The sequence below is a fragment of the Cariama cristata genome, unplaced genomic scaffold, assembly GCF_000690535.1.
Source record: "Cariama cristata isolate BGI_N322 unplaced genomic scaffold, ASM69053v1 scaffold42519, whole genome shotgun sequence".
NCBI lineage: Eukaryota > Metazoa > Chordata > Aves > Cariamiformes > Cariamidae > Cariama > Cariama cristata.
Genome location: NW_009638271.1, coordinates 7,025 through 20,837, shown reverse-complemented (window position 1 = coordinate 20,837; position 13,813 = coordinate 7,025). Strand labels below are relative to the sequence as shown.

General features: G+C 56.2%; 2 protein-coding genes across 2 annotated transcripts in view; one reads left to right on the top strand and one right to left on the bottom strand.

Moving 5' to 3' along the window:
- The window catches only part of ABCC2 (ATP-binding cassette, sub-family C (CFTR/MRP), member 2), a 17,530-nt gene extending 7,348 nt beyond the window's left edge, over window positions 1-10,182 (top strand). The window contains 22 exon segments of the mRNA XM_009708646.1: window positions 41-178; window positions 521-667; window positions 966-1,054; window positions 1,145-1,207; window positions 1,404-1,530; window positions 1,704-1,880; window positions 1,984-2,151; window positions 2,453-2,639; window positions 3,501-3,621; window position 3,805; window positions 4,006-4,164; window positions 4,381-4,600; window positions 5,030-5,184; window positions 6,166-6,321; window positions 6,424-6,623; window positions 7,264-7,390; window positions 7,778-7,879; window positions 7,975-8,118; window positions 8,388-8,546; window positions 8,800-8,966; window positions 9,337-9,531; window positions 9,959-10,182. Of these exon segments, the coding sequence (XP_009706948.1) occupies window positions 41-178; window positions 521-667; window positions 966-1,054; window positions 1,145-1,207; window positions 1,404-1,530; window positions 1,704-1,880; window positions 1,984-2,151; window positions 2,453-2,639; window positions 3,501-3,621; window position 3,805; window positions 4,006-4,164; window positions 4,381-4,600; window positions 5,030-5,184; window positions 6,166-6,321; window positions 6,424-6,623; window positions 7,264-7,390; window positions 7,778-7,879; window positions 7,975-8,118; window positions 8,388-8,546; window positions 8,800-8,966; window positions 9,337-9,531; window positions 9,959-10,088 (3,132 nt within the window). The 3' untranslated portion in view covers window positions 10,089-10,182.
- A 2,271-nt stretch (window positions 10,183-12,453) lies between these two features.
- The window catches only part of DNMBP (dynamin binding protein), a gene marked incomplete at its 5' end in the record, with an annotated part of 7,976 nt that continues 6,616 nt past the window's right edge, over window positions 12,454-13,813 (bottom strand). The window contains 4 exon segments of the mRNA XM_009708648.1: window positions 12,454-12,639; window positions 12,973-13,427; window positions 13,526-13,724; window positions 13,787-13,813. The exon segment at window positions 13,787-13,813 is cut by the window's right edge and continues 153 nt beyond it. Of these exon segments, the coding sequence (XP_009706950.1) occupies window positions 12,454-12,639; window positions 12,973-13,427; window positions 13,526-13,724; window positions 13,787-13,813 (867 nt within the window).

Sequence of the window (13,813 nt, the reverse complement as noted above, 5' to 3'; positions counted from 1 at the left end):
CCTGTGAGGCCAGCACCTGCTAGCCCTACTCATCCCACAGATCCTGAAGCTTTTTGCCTGGGAGCCCTCATTTGAGAAGCAAGTCAATGAGATCCGGGCACGTGAGCTCAAGGACTTGCTGAACTTCAGTTACCTGCAGTCAATCTCTATCTTCGTGTTCACGTGTGCCCCCTTCCTGGTGAGTGCCAACAGGTCTGGGGAGGGCTGCACCTTCCTCAGAGCTGGGGTTGGGCTGTGTCAAGGGGATGGGAAAGATTGGGAACCTTGCCTGGAGTGCTCCCACAGCAAGAAAGGGCTGGCTGACAGATGCCTGGGATGCAGAGTGTGGTCCTGGCTGCTGTCAGGAGAACTGTGGTGGAAAGGGGTCCCATCAGAGGAGTGAGATGGGGCCCAAAGGAGAAGGGAAGCAGGAGGGGAACAGGTCCGCAGCAGAAAGGCACTGCTGAGGCCTTAGGGGAGCATGAGGGTCTGGGCTGCACCCAACCGCACTGATGGTGGCTTTCCCTGCTATCTGTCCTAGGTCTCCTTGGCCAGCTTTGCTGTCTATGTGCTGGTGGATGAGAAAAACATCCTGGATGCACAGAAGGCCTTTACTGCCATCTCTCTTTTCAATGTGCTGCGCTTCCCCATGGCCATGCTGCCCTTGGTCCTCTCTTCCCTGGTGCAGGTCAGCCCTCACATAGGGAATGGGGTGCAGGGGGGACCTTATACCTCTGTCAAAATCAACATGTGGGGCTCAGATGTGTGATGGACCTGGACCTTGGACATCCAGGGGTCAGTGCACGGGACTCTGCTGGCAGTGGGGTGGGACAGGACTCACATACATGACACAGGCTTGGGACTCAGAGGTTGGGGCTGGTGCTTGGCTGGGGGCTGTGTGTACAGGGTGCTCTGCTTACGGGGCTCCTTCCAGCCTACCCAGCTGCGCCCCATGCCCATGTGCCATCCTCTTTCTGCCATGGCAGACCAATGTGTCGACTGCGAGACTAGAGCGCTACCTGGGTGGAGAAGACCTGGACACCTCAGCTATCCACCACAACCCCATTGCAGGCAGGTGAACCTCTAGGTTATTCCCTGTGGGTCATAGGCTGGCCCAACCCTGGGCTTTCCCAGCCCTGAGGGATGGCTTTTTGCTGACAGGCAGCGCTGTGCGTTTCTCGGAGGCCACCTTTGCCTGGGAGCTGGATGGTAACGCTGCGATAAGAGAGTGAGTGCCCTGCGCCATGTTTCGGGCAGACGGGTGGGGAGAGGGAGTCTTTCTGTGTCGTTAGTTGGGGATGGCAGTCACCTCTCATGGTGCTGCTAAAAGTGAGTGCCCCAGAGACACTGCTCTGTGCTGGTCCCATGCAGGAGCCGGTGGGTGTCCTGGCAGCGCTGCTTCCTCAGCCCTCATGTCTTTGCAGTATCACCCTGGACATCGCACCTGGGAGCCTGGTGGCTGTGGTGGGGGCTGTGGGCTCAGGCAAATCTTCGCTGGTGTCAGCCATGCTCGGAGAGATGGAGAATATCAAGGGACACATCAACATCCAGGTGAGAGGAGCTGGCTGGCGCAGGGGGCTGTGGGGCTGCTTGGGAGCTCAGTGGGGAGGCAGCAGGGCAGGACTGGTCCTGGGGTGGGGGCTTAGGGCAAGGACAGGCTGCAGGAGCTGGCAGTGCTCACACTGATGCTCTGACAAGGTAGCTGTTCTTTTGTCTCTTCCCAGGGCTCCCTGGCCTACGTCCCACAGCAGGCCTGGATTCAGAATGCCACACTGAAAGACAACATCCTTTTTGGGTCAGAACTGGACGAAGCCAGGTATCAGCAGGTCATTAAGGCCTGTGCCCTCCTTCCAGACCTGGAATTACTGCCTGCAGGTGACCAGACAGAGATTGGAGAGAAGGTATCAGCCCTGGGCACTATAGGTTTCCCATGGCACCTGCAGCAGAGGACAGAGCTGTTGCTCTGTGCCAGCCCAGTACTCAGAGAGGTCCCTTTCCTTCCAGGGCATTAACCTGAGTGGGGGCCAGAAGCAGCGAGTCAGCCTGGCCCGGGCAGTGTACAGCAACGCAGACATCTACATCCTGGACGACCCGTTGTCTGCTGTGGATGCTCATGTCGGCAAGTACCTCTTCGAGCATGTGCTGGGGCCAAAAGGGCTGCTGCAAAAGAAGGTGAGCACCCGTGCCACCGTCCCCACCATTCAGTCAGTTGGGAATGGCACTGGCACAGTGTTGACTATCCAGGAAAGCCTGAGGTTTCTTGCTTGGGACGGAGCGGTGTCCTGTGGCTTTCATGTGGGGCTGCAGCAGGCAGAAGAGACCTCATGAGTTCCCAGAGGGGTGCCCTGTGTCCCCATAGCCAGGCATTGCTAAGCAGAGAGGTCCTCAAGTAGGGGATGGAGAGCCTGCAGGCCCGTGGCTGGGGGGCGAGGGGTACTCTGATGCTTACTACCCTGCAACCACTTTGTTGCAGACACGGATCTTGGTGACGCACAGTATCAGTTTCCTGCCCCAGGTCGATAACATCGTGGTGCTGGTGGCAGGAGCAGTGTCTGAGCATGGCTCCTACAGCACCCTGCTTGCAAACAGGGGGGCCTTTGCCCAGTTCCTGAACTTGTACGGCAGCCAGGAGGAGGATTCTTCAGAGAAAAATATCACAGGTACTGGGAACACAACGTGGCTGTGGCAGTTAGAGGGGCCGTGCATGTGTCTTGGGGTTATGAAAACCCCAAGACCTGATCCGTCAGTCTGACCTGGCTGTATCCAGCCCAGGCTGGTGTGAATCCTTCCCAGCTTCTGGCAATCAGCAGCACAGGGACTTTATGGCTACGATTTGAATCCAGGCATTGTGTTGAACAGTCAGCAAAGGACCTGTCTAATTTTTTCGCTCCCTTTTTAGTTCATTTATGTTTATGGGTCCCATAATCCTACATGACAACAGGCTCCATACCTTAGTGATGCTGGGGTGAGAAAGATCCTTTGGTTTATTCTGAACATACTGTTGGATAACATTTCATCTTTATCATGTTCCCCAGTGCTATGGGGAATAATGGTGTCAGGTCAGGTGGATGTGGCCTGGGCTCAGCCCAGTTGTCCAGCTGGAGCCTGGCTATTCCCAGTCTGTCCCTGCAGGACCTATCTCCATCTGCTCAAAAAGATGCTCCTGAACCAGAGTGACATGACCTACCAGATCGTGCACCTACTAAACTCGCACAAGTCTCTGCTTGATGTCCCACCAGTGGTACTGGGATAAGTCAGCAGCAGGGACTGCCTCCATGCAAGCCTTTAGCCCTATGTCCCCTGTCAGTTCTCCCTCCAGCACAAGGGGTTTCTTCTTCCTTCTGCTGTACTGGGCTTGCAGCAGGGTTGGAGAAGGTGTGATGTGCGGTGGTGGGACGCACCCTGGGCCTGGGGTGTGGGATGGAGCTGAGCGCAGCAGAAGCATGGGACATGGGATCTGCTGTCTCCTCAGTGCCTGATCCTACCTTCTCTCATCCCTGTGCTTGTAGCTGTTGCTTTAGTTGGGGATGAAGAGCAGGGTGATGAAGACATTGAGCCTTGCGTGGAGGAGGGCCCTGATGATGTGGTGACCATGACCCTGAAGCGAGAGGCCAGCATCCGTCAGAGAGGGTTCAGCCGCAGGTGGGAACTCGACCTGAGCTCTCGGCTCTCTCCCCTTGCCCCTGCATTGCTGTCTAGGAGAGAGGGGGCCTGAGGGCTTCCCTGGGGGGTTCCTGCAGAGAAGGAGATGGGAGCCTCCCTACCTGCTCCTACCACCAGCTGGACTGCATCAGGAGCATCTGATCTTGCCTTTACTCCCATTAGTGTGTCACAGCCTTACTCTCTGGTCTTCCTTGAAACTCTTGCTGTCTGGTTCTGCTTTTGGGGATGAAGGCTATGATTTCATGGCTGAAAATGCCTAGGACTTCCACAAGGCTCATTCAAAGCTGCCCCAGTCAGGACATTATTTCCCAGAAGGCTCCAGCACTGGAGTCCCAATGCAGCATAGGGATGGACCCCCAGGAGAACAGGACCCATCCAGCACCCTGTGACTAACACTGCCCATCACCTCCCTGCAGCCTTAGTAAAAGCAGCACCAATTCCTGGAAGGAGGCCCAGGAGGAGCCCCCCAAGAAGCTGAAGGGCCAGCAACTGATCGAGAAAGAAGCTGTGGAAACTGGCAAGGTGAGGAGGATGGACGGATGAAGCACTGTGCTGCCCTGGCTCAGTGCTACAAGACCCTGACTGTGCCTCAGAGAAGCCGGTGCTGGGATGGGTGGGACTGGTGGGCAAGATGGTGGGGGGAGCACTGTGGGCAGCAAGGCAGGAGTCCCAAGGCTGTGCTGGGTGTCATAGGCTGCGGTTTGCTGGGCAGCGGTGATGGGCTGAATTGGTCCACAGGTGAAGTTCTCCATGTACCTGCGGTACCTGCGTGCTGTTGGCTTGTGGTATTCTTTCTGGATTGCCATGGGCTACGTTGGACAGTACGTCGCCTTCGTGGGGACCAACCTGTGGCTCAGCGCCTGGACTGATGATGCGCAGCGCTACCTGAACAAGACTTATCCCGTGGAGCAGCGAGACCTGCGGATCGGTGTCTTTGGGGCGCTGGGGGTGTCACAAGGTGAGTATGGGAGCACAGGGGATCCCGCTCACCTCAGCTGTGTGGTCTAGAAGGGATATGGCTTGCAAGGCCTGCAGCCAGCAGCGCAGCAAGGAGCCGGGGACCCAGCATTGTGTTCATTTGCCTGCTGCTGCCTTCTTTCTGGCTCCTGGCTGAGCTGGGGACAGATATCAGTCTGAAGCCAGCATAAATTGCCCCAAGAAGTCTGTGTTCCCCCCTTGAAGATCACTGTCCTTGGGTTTTGCATTCTTCCCCTGTGTAGGGATGCAGTTACTGGGGCCTCCCAAGAAGGTGGGGTGCAGGACTATCACAGTGGCTCGCTGCAGAGCTGCTGGCTTGGAGCTGCTTGATGTGTCCCTTGAGCCAAAGGGTGCCTGAGGCCAGTGTCACACATGAGCTGGTGATGATCGCCCTGTGCTCTCCTTGCAGCTCTCTTCCTGCTCTTTGCAACCATCCTGTCTGCTCATGGGACCATGCGAGCCTCCCGGGTTATGCATCAGCAACTGCTCAGCAACATCCTGCGTGTGCCCATGAGCTTTTTTGACACAACCCCAACTGGCCGCATTGTGAATAGGTTTGCCAAGGTGAGAGAACAGCCCCAACATGTGGAAGGTGTTTGTTCCAGCAGATCTGGAGAGCACTGGGTGGTGGCATAACCCTGTTGTTCAGCACTGCACAAATAAGCCTAGATCGGGGCCTGGAAGGGACCAGAGGGGCATGGTGGAAGCAAGGCTGACTGTGAGGCAAACCACATCCTGGGCTATACCAGGAGGAGAGTGGCTAGCAAATCACAGGGAGTTATTATTTCCTCTGCTCAGTGCTAGGGAGGCCACACGTGGATACTGTGTCCTGTTTTGCGGCCACCTGGTCAAGAGGGATGTGGAGAAACAGAAAAGGATCCAGAGTAGATTACCAAAGAGAGGCAGAAGCCTAGAGCTCATGTCCCATAAGGAGTTGTTCTTCTGGTTATGGACTCTCAGCAAAATATACAGTCTTTGCTATGTAAATGAAACTCATAAAACAAAGAGAAAACAAGAAAGGAGGGAGAATACAGACAGGTAGTTTCAAGTGTGCTGCCACTCCACTTCTTCCTTTGGTGCCATGTCTTGATTTTGGGGAATAAAAATCTCTCTTGAGATCAAGCCTACGGGCTTACTGGGTTTACTCTGAGATGAGGGAGTATGTGGTGCCCAGCGAGGAGATGGATGATAACCATCTGGAGACCTGGGTGCACCTGCATGGACCTGGAGTCAGCCCTGTCCCTCTTTCTGCCTCAATTCCTGCTCCTTCATCCTAGGTCCAGACGAAGATGCAGTTCCCAAACCTGGTCTGTGCAACAGGGGAATATTATAGGAAGCTTCTCTGTTAAATCAGCCATTCCCAAGCTAAGACCTGTGGCCCTAAATGGGGTTGTGACCCAATTCAGTGTCATCCAATATTTTTGCAAGTGCCTGGCACTGTGTTACCACATGACTGTGTAGGAACCCTGTATGTGTCGGGCCTTTGGGTTTCTCCCTGTCTCTGGGGTCACTGACTGCTTCTCCACACTTCTTTGTGTGCTCCAGGACATCTTCACGATAGATGAGACCATTCCCATGTCCTTCCGCAGCTGGCTCTCCTGTTTCATGGCCATCATTAGCACATTGCTCATGATCTCCCTGGCCACCCCATTCTTCGCTCTCATTATCATTCCCTTGGGCATCTTCTACTATTTTGTGCTGGTGAGTAACCGAGGCTTGAGAGAAGCCTCTGCCCTGCTTACACCAGTATCTTTGTCGCTGCCGGGCTTTGTGTTGGTAAACAAGCTGTGTCCCTCATTTCAGCGCTTCTATGTCTCCACATCACGCCAGCTACGGCGTCTGGACTCTGTCACCAGGTCTCCCATCTACTCCCACTTTGGTGAGACAGTGTCAGGCCTTTCCGTGATCCGGGCCTACGGACACCAAGAACGGTTCCTGCAGCAAAATGAGAGGACCATGGACATAAATCAGAAGAGTGTTTATTCCTGGATAGTCTCAAATAGGTGAGTTTTACTCCTTATGCCACAGCATAGCCTGCAGCACCTCTGCCCAGCAGCTTCTGGGTCCTGAGGGAGGTACCTGAGATCCTGCAGCCCTCCCTCTTGATCTCAGGACTGAGGGTCTGTGTAGGAACTGGGAGAGCTTGGGATAGGGACACCATCTTTGGGAAGGAGACATTTTAGGGCAATTTTGAAAGCCAGAACGTGTCCCTCTATGGAGTGTCCAGAGCCTGGGCAGGGTGAGCTGTGCTGTCAAGGGCTGAGATGCTCTTGGTGGGTTCTGGGAAGAGGCCAATGCTCCAGGCCAGGATGGAGTGTGATGGGGGCACTGTCTGGTGTTGATGTGTTACTGGCAGATGCTTTGGGTGTGTGAGAGTTGTGCAGTTAGGGCTCCTCTGACACATGGCGTGACCAGCACAGGAGGTTACATGTGAGCCCCAGGGACTGACAGATAAAATGAACCTGCCTGCAGAATTGGCCACAAATCACATTCTGTGTAGGTGGAGGTACCATATGTACAGTGCTAGGCTCGGGGCTGGGTGTGCAGGGATGCTGGTGGGGTGCTGGTCTAACTGGTGGGCCCTGTGTTGGGAACAGGCAGATGCCTCTCTCACCACCCCTCAACCATCCTCTTCTGCTGCAGGTGGCTGGCCATCCGTCTGGAGTTTGTTGGGAGCCTGGTGGTCTTCTTCTCTGCACTTCTAGCGGTGATTTCAAAGGGCACTTTGGAGGGCGGCATTGTCGGTCTTTCTGTCTCCTCGGCCCTCAATGTGAGTCAATTAAAGCTTTTTCTTATTCTAGGACAGGGCTGTTCCTGGGAGCTCTGGGCTGGCTGCAGGATGCTGGCCTGCCTCCAGCTGTGATCCATGGAGAAGGGACTAGCTGCGGTGTGCCATCACCTGGGGAGCTGCTATGGAGCCAGGGCAGCACACACCCCAGTGTGAGGGCGATACTTGCTGCTGTGGGGAGAAGCACGGTCCCACTGTGGATCAGAGATGCTGCAGCAAAGGGCTGGGGAGAGGGGGCTGTGGCTGGGGAGTGGAGGGTTAGGGGCCAGGCCAGGGATGCTCATGCCCAGGCTAAGTCCCTGAGCTGAGGTGGGAGGTGGCTGTTCCGGGGTCTCACTGAGCTCTGCATCCTCTGGCTCTGCCACTCAGGTGACCCAGACACTGAACTGGCTGGTGCGGACGTCTTCAGAGCTGGAGACGAACATTGTGGCTGTGGAGCGGGTACACGAGTACACAAAGGTGAAGAACGAGGTGAGGAGACCAGGGTCGAGGCAAACACCTGCTGCACAGCTTAGTGCTAGCCAGCATCGCAGGGTGCAATCTCCCTAACGCTCCTGTGCCCCCAGGCTCCGTGGGTGACAGAAAAGCGTCCACCCCGTGGCTGGCCCAGCAAAGGCGAGATCCAGTTCATTGACTACAAAGTTCGCTACCGACCTGAACTGGAGCTAGTTCTTCAGGGGATCACCTGCAATATTGGGAGCACCGAGAAGGTGAGGACCTCTCTGCCTCACTACTCTCTTTCCAGAGTGACACTGTGTTAAAGTTGTTTCTGTTCTCTTGGCTTCAGTCTGTGGGCTGGTGAGGGATGGTTATGGGACATGGCTTCTAGGGACTTGAGCTGCAGGGCAAAGACCACAGGAGACAGTCTGGGAGATGGTGATTGCAGATGCAGGGCAGGAAGGCTCACCTCACCAAGACAGAGGGCATCTCCCCTGTTTTCTTCAACCCTGTCAGCTGGTCTAAACAGCTGCTTCCGCAGGTTGGGGTTGTGGGCCGGACTGGGGCTGGAAAATCATCCCTCACCAACTGCCTCTTCCGGGTACTGGAAGCTGCTGGAGGGTCGATCATCATTGATGAGGTGGATATAGCGACGATTGGCCTCCATGACCTGCGCCAGAACCTCACCATCATTCCCCAGGTGAGCTGATCGCCACCTTTCACGTCCCACTGCTGCATGGCCTCCCCAGGCCCTGTTCCCTGGGTGATGCGTTGCCCTTAGTGCATCCCTGGGTGCTGCAGAGACTCCAAGGGCCTGCGACCATGCCGTTGCCACCTCCCCTGCCCAGCTGCAGGCAGCGATGTGGGCAGGATGTGGTCAAACTCAAGGTCCAGGAGCCATCACCCCTGCTGAATGGCTGTGGCATGGCTGAACACGGTGCTGTCCCTGGCAGGACCCCGTACTCTTTACTGGTACCCTGCGGATGAACCTGGACCCCTTTGACCGGTACACAGATGAGGAGGTCTGGAAGGCCCTCGAGCTGGCCCACCTGAAGACATATGTGCAAGACCTTCCCCAGGGGCTGCTGCATCTTGTGAGCGAGGGAGGGGAGAACCTGAGGTGAGCAGAGGAGCAGAGGCATGCCCAGCTCCCCTCCTTTCCCTTAGTCCCAGGGACCAGCCTGGAACAGCAGCCTCTAGCAGAACTGCTGTCCAGGGACGAGGGCACAAAAACTTCTGGGAGCGAAGGTGGGAGAAAACAGCCAGGAGTCAGGGCTGTCAGGGAGCCAGTGTGAGCCTACCTTTCCATGGTGGCCCAGAGAGCAAGATGCTGAGGGACATGGTGCTCAGGGTGGCAGATGATCAGCTGGGGGAAGGCCAGGGAGGGCTGGGCAGGCACAGTGTTTGAGGTCAGCGCAGCGTGTGGCGGCAGCCTTGCAGAAGCCCTGCTGGTGTCTGCCTAGTAACTCATGTTCCCCACCTCAACCCAGTGTTGGGCAGAGGCAGCTGGTGTGCCTGGCCCGGGCCCTTCTCCGCAAAGCCAAGATTCTCATCCTGGATGAAGCAACAGCAGCCGTAGATCTGGAAACTGATCATTTAATCCAGACGACGATCCGGAGTGAGTTTGCTGACTGTACTGTCCTTACTATCGCCCACCGCCTCCACACCATCATGGACAGCAACAGGTACTGTGGGGCAAAGGGAACGCAGATCTGGACTCCTAGGATGGGGCGAGAGGTGGCCAGCAGCAGAAGCAAGGATGCAGCCAGAGGGGCAGGGGTGGGTGTGGTGCCTGGGCCAGTCATATACAGAGGTTCTAGGAGAGAATAGATGGATGGGAAGGATGGCCATGCAGTAGCTTTGCCTTTGTGGGTAGAAACATTTTGGGGGATCCTTTGTTACAGCAACAGGGCATAGAGGTGTTATTGACACCTTACGTGTGTCACCCCACGAGCACAGGGAGGAGAGCTGTGCCCTCACTTCTGTGCTGTGAGGGGGTGAACCACGTAACATGGCTGTAGGAGTGAGGGTTGGTGGGGCTGTCGTGCTGGCACCAGCAGTGCTATCAGCTCGGATTCCGGGAGCTCAGGCCTTCTCATTCCCTGCTGCCAGGGTGATGGTGCTGCAGGCTGGGAGGATTGTGGAATATGACAGCCCTGAGGAGCTGCTGAAGAAGCAGGGCATCTTCTCTGCGATGGCAAAGGACGCCAGCATCACGAATACAGAAAACACCATGCTGTAGGTGGAGCAGAGCAGTGTGCGGGTGTGTGCATGGGCAGCTCCCTCCCGCTGACACTCACCAAGCAGGCAGCGGGTCTCCCCGCACCTGGGCTGCCCAGGAATTTGTCTCTGCAGCTGGGAAGCAGAGAGAGTGTCTTCTCTGGCTGTCAGGGACAGAAGATCTGGACTTGAGTGAGCTGTTAACCTTGCTACTGCACCCTGCCTGCTGTGCACATCAGGGTCTGGAGCTGCATAATTTATTCCAGTGTAGAGGGGAAAAGTTATCTGCCAGGCAGCGAGACCATGACCTCCTTGGGTGTCTTAGTTTTTTGTACTTCACTATGCCAGGGCAACCTAGCCAAGACGCTTTACAATTATGGAATGAAATTTACAGTTTAATCTAAGAGTGAATGTTGTAATTTATTTACTTTTTGTAACTGTTTCTAGTCTTCCAACTAAAAGTCTGACTTTAAGGCATGCTAAATAAGCCTTGGTTTACCTTTAAACCTGGCTAGTGTTTTGGGGGGAAGCTGGCAACACACGTTATGCAGACACACATCGGGGGGGGACTCCAAATCGAGTGGCACAGCTACATCCAGGCATGACCACTACTCACTGGCAGTGGAGGTGGAGAAGCCAGGGCCTGCCTGCCTTCCCTATGGTTACAGCTCCCTTTGTAATGCAAATAAATGACGCAGGCCCTGGGGTTATCGTAACCACTAGTGGGGCAGATTTTGGGCTGTGGGCTCCAGACGGCAAACCTGATTGTCATAGAGACAAGCTGGAGAGGTGCAGGCATGCATGTGTGCGTGCTGCACTGACATACACACACACAAATATCGGGGTTACTGTTGACAAACTCTTGGCCTTTCTTTGTTCTTGGGCATGAAAGCCAGCAACTGGAGGTAGCACTGACATCTGCTGCTGGCATGGAGGGAACCGGTGCACACTGCCTACTCACTTACAAGCCTGGGGCAGGGCAAACCCCTCCACGCTGGCTGGTGGCAGGAGGGACAGAAGCCACCCACAGCGCCAGCTGAGTCATGTAACACACTGTTACATGCACCAGCAGTGCAATCACTTCATCTTTATGAAGAACTTTCCTGTGAGGGTTTCCTAGTGCCTGAGCTGCAGCTGGAACAAACACCAAAGCAGAAGCATGCTGGACCCCACCAAAAACTAAATGTTTGTCCTGGCCCTGCAGGGTCTGCATGAAGTCTGTGGGCTTTGCCCCCCCCAGCCCAGCACTGGCCAGGCACTCCTCCCACCTCTCCCAACACTTGCACAGGCACCTCCTATACACAAAGGCAAATCTTTATTTACAAAGCAGCAGTACAGGGGATACAAACATTGCCCCAAGAGAAGGGAACTTCCCTCCTTCAGGGCACAGCAGCAGCAGGTAAGACACACCACACCGGCAAAGGGCACCACATCCCTCCCAGGGAGGGCCTTGCCCTCCCAGAACATCACACCATCTACAGTGCCCTGCAGGAAAGTGCAGTTGAAGCAGTCCTGGTCAGAGTCCCCAAAACAACCACGCTGGAGGACAGCCTGTGCTTTGCCTTCTGCCTTACCCCAGCCCAGAGCAGCCAGGTGGGCAGCTCAGTGCAAAGATGGGTCCTGGGCACTGGGGATACTACTCTGACAAGGGAAGATGGCATTCTGGACCTCCAGCTCACCTGGAAGATGAGAATCCAATGGCTGCTGCTAGCAGCAGAGCGTGGAGAGGCCCGAGCCCCTGGGTGACCAAGCACTGGGATAAAGCACCTGCTGGAAGCTCTGCTGTGGGGGCTTTCAGAGGCCAGGCCCATCCTAGCCCTGAGACTCAACTACTCTGAGTGATCCTCACAGCTGCGTCCCCAGACAGTGTGTTGATGTCCCACCCTGAGGTCCTGCACAGACAGGCGAGACCAGGATCCTTCTGCTGCTGCTCAGAAGGCACAGGGAGCACATTCACAGGGCCTGGGTTGCTTTTAACACTCTTGGCTAAAGACGGACTCCAGAAACTCAGCATTAGCCTTCCACAATTTAAACCCACAGCAGCTCCTCAGCCTCGTTCAAGCCTTGCCTTCCTAGGCCATGGCCCCAAGCTTTACTCCCCTGCTCCTGGCTGGATACAGGAAGCTCAAACAGCACAGGTGAACTCGCCCCTGCTCTCACACAAGCTGCTGGCTCCTGCCTGCTCCTACCTGCCCTGCCAGCCCACCCTTCTTCCTCCCCAGAAGGGGAGGTGGCAGCCAGCATGGTGGGGCCCAGGAGCACTGCATGGCTGCAAGGGACACAGCCTCAGGGGGAGCAGTGGGGGCTGCAGGGCTGGCCAGTCTCCCCGAGGCCCCTGGCATTCCCGGCAGGAACAAGGCACGGGGTGCAGGCTCCTGCCCGCTGCCTCACGTGTACTCCGTCTTCCGGATGTAACTGGAGGGGACGTAGCCCTGCTTCCCGTGTGCCTCGGCCAGCCACCACTCCCGATTGCCCGTGATGTCCTCAAACTGCAGGATCCTGAGTCTCTGGTTAGCTGACACACTCAGCTCATTGGTGTTTCGGCCTTTGAAGGTGTACAGAGCATAATAGACCTGCCAAACAGAGGGAGAGCATCAGTTGGATGGGAGCACCACACAGCCTTGCCGTCACATTGCATAGGATGTGTGGGCTTTTGCTCCTCTCCCCAAACAGCCTTAGCCCCAGGCCCATCCTGGCCTCTGCCCACTCCCATTTGCAGCCTAGTTATCTGCCTCTGCACCTGGGAGAAAAGGTCTCATCCTTCACCTTAGCCATTTGGGACAAAACAGACTCTACCTCCCACCTCTCCCTGGTCACTGCCAGGGAGGAGGATGATTCAGCCCCAGCTTAAGCAAGGGGGTCAGCCCTCAGCACCCCCAGCCCTCTCGGGGAGGCTGAGGGCTCACCTGATTGCCCTCTGACTCGCTGCTCTCCAGCCCAGAGTCTCTGTCCTCCACTGAGGGTGCAGGCCTGAGATGTGCTTTGGCAGGGTGCCCGTTGCGAGAGCCGGGGCTGCAGCCCAGCTCGGGGCGGCTGTGGCGACGCTGAGACATCATTGTCCCAGCCTCCAGCGGGGCTGTCCTGTCACCAGAGCCAAGCTGGGGCAGAGAGGGGGAGTCCATCTCCGAGGGGCACTGCAGAGACTGGTACGGGTCTGCTGGGGCAGATGAGTCCTGCAGGGGTTTCTGAGTGAAGGTGATGGCTGCTCCGCTGGGGCTGAAGGTCAGCATCGTGTTGCTTTGCGGAGAGGAGCAGCTCTGCTCTGACTCGTTGGAAGAGTGGCTGCCAACAGAGACATCTGACTGGCTGCGGCGTGGGTTGTAGGGCTTCAGAAAGGAACTGTACACAAAGCCCTTGGTCACTGCAGAGAGGGAGAGGAAGGGAGCTCAGACTGGGGTGCAGGGGGACAAAAGGAGGGGATTCACAGCATGCACCAAGGGCAGGGAGCAGCCACATTACCCCCATTGTCTATGAGCCAGCGATTCTGGCTGCCCATGGGGTCCTTCTTCTTGATGACACCCACAATGTCTCCTTCCAGCAGCGAGACATCCAGGTCTTGGGCAGCATTAAAATTGCGGTCTGCTTGGAAGAGACTGTCTGGGGGATAGCGGGCCAGGAGGGCAGCTCGGATGTCATCCGACTGCAGGAGGTAGCTAGGCTGCAGAGGAACAAGGCAGGCGTGAGTGGTTGTCCCAGGCTCTGCAAGCCCTGACATGGGGCAGAGGGAACTCACCAAGCCCATAAGGG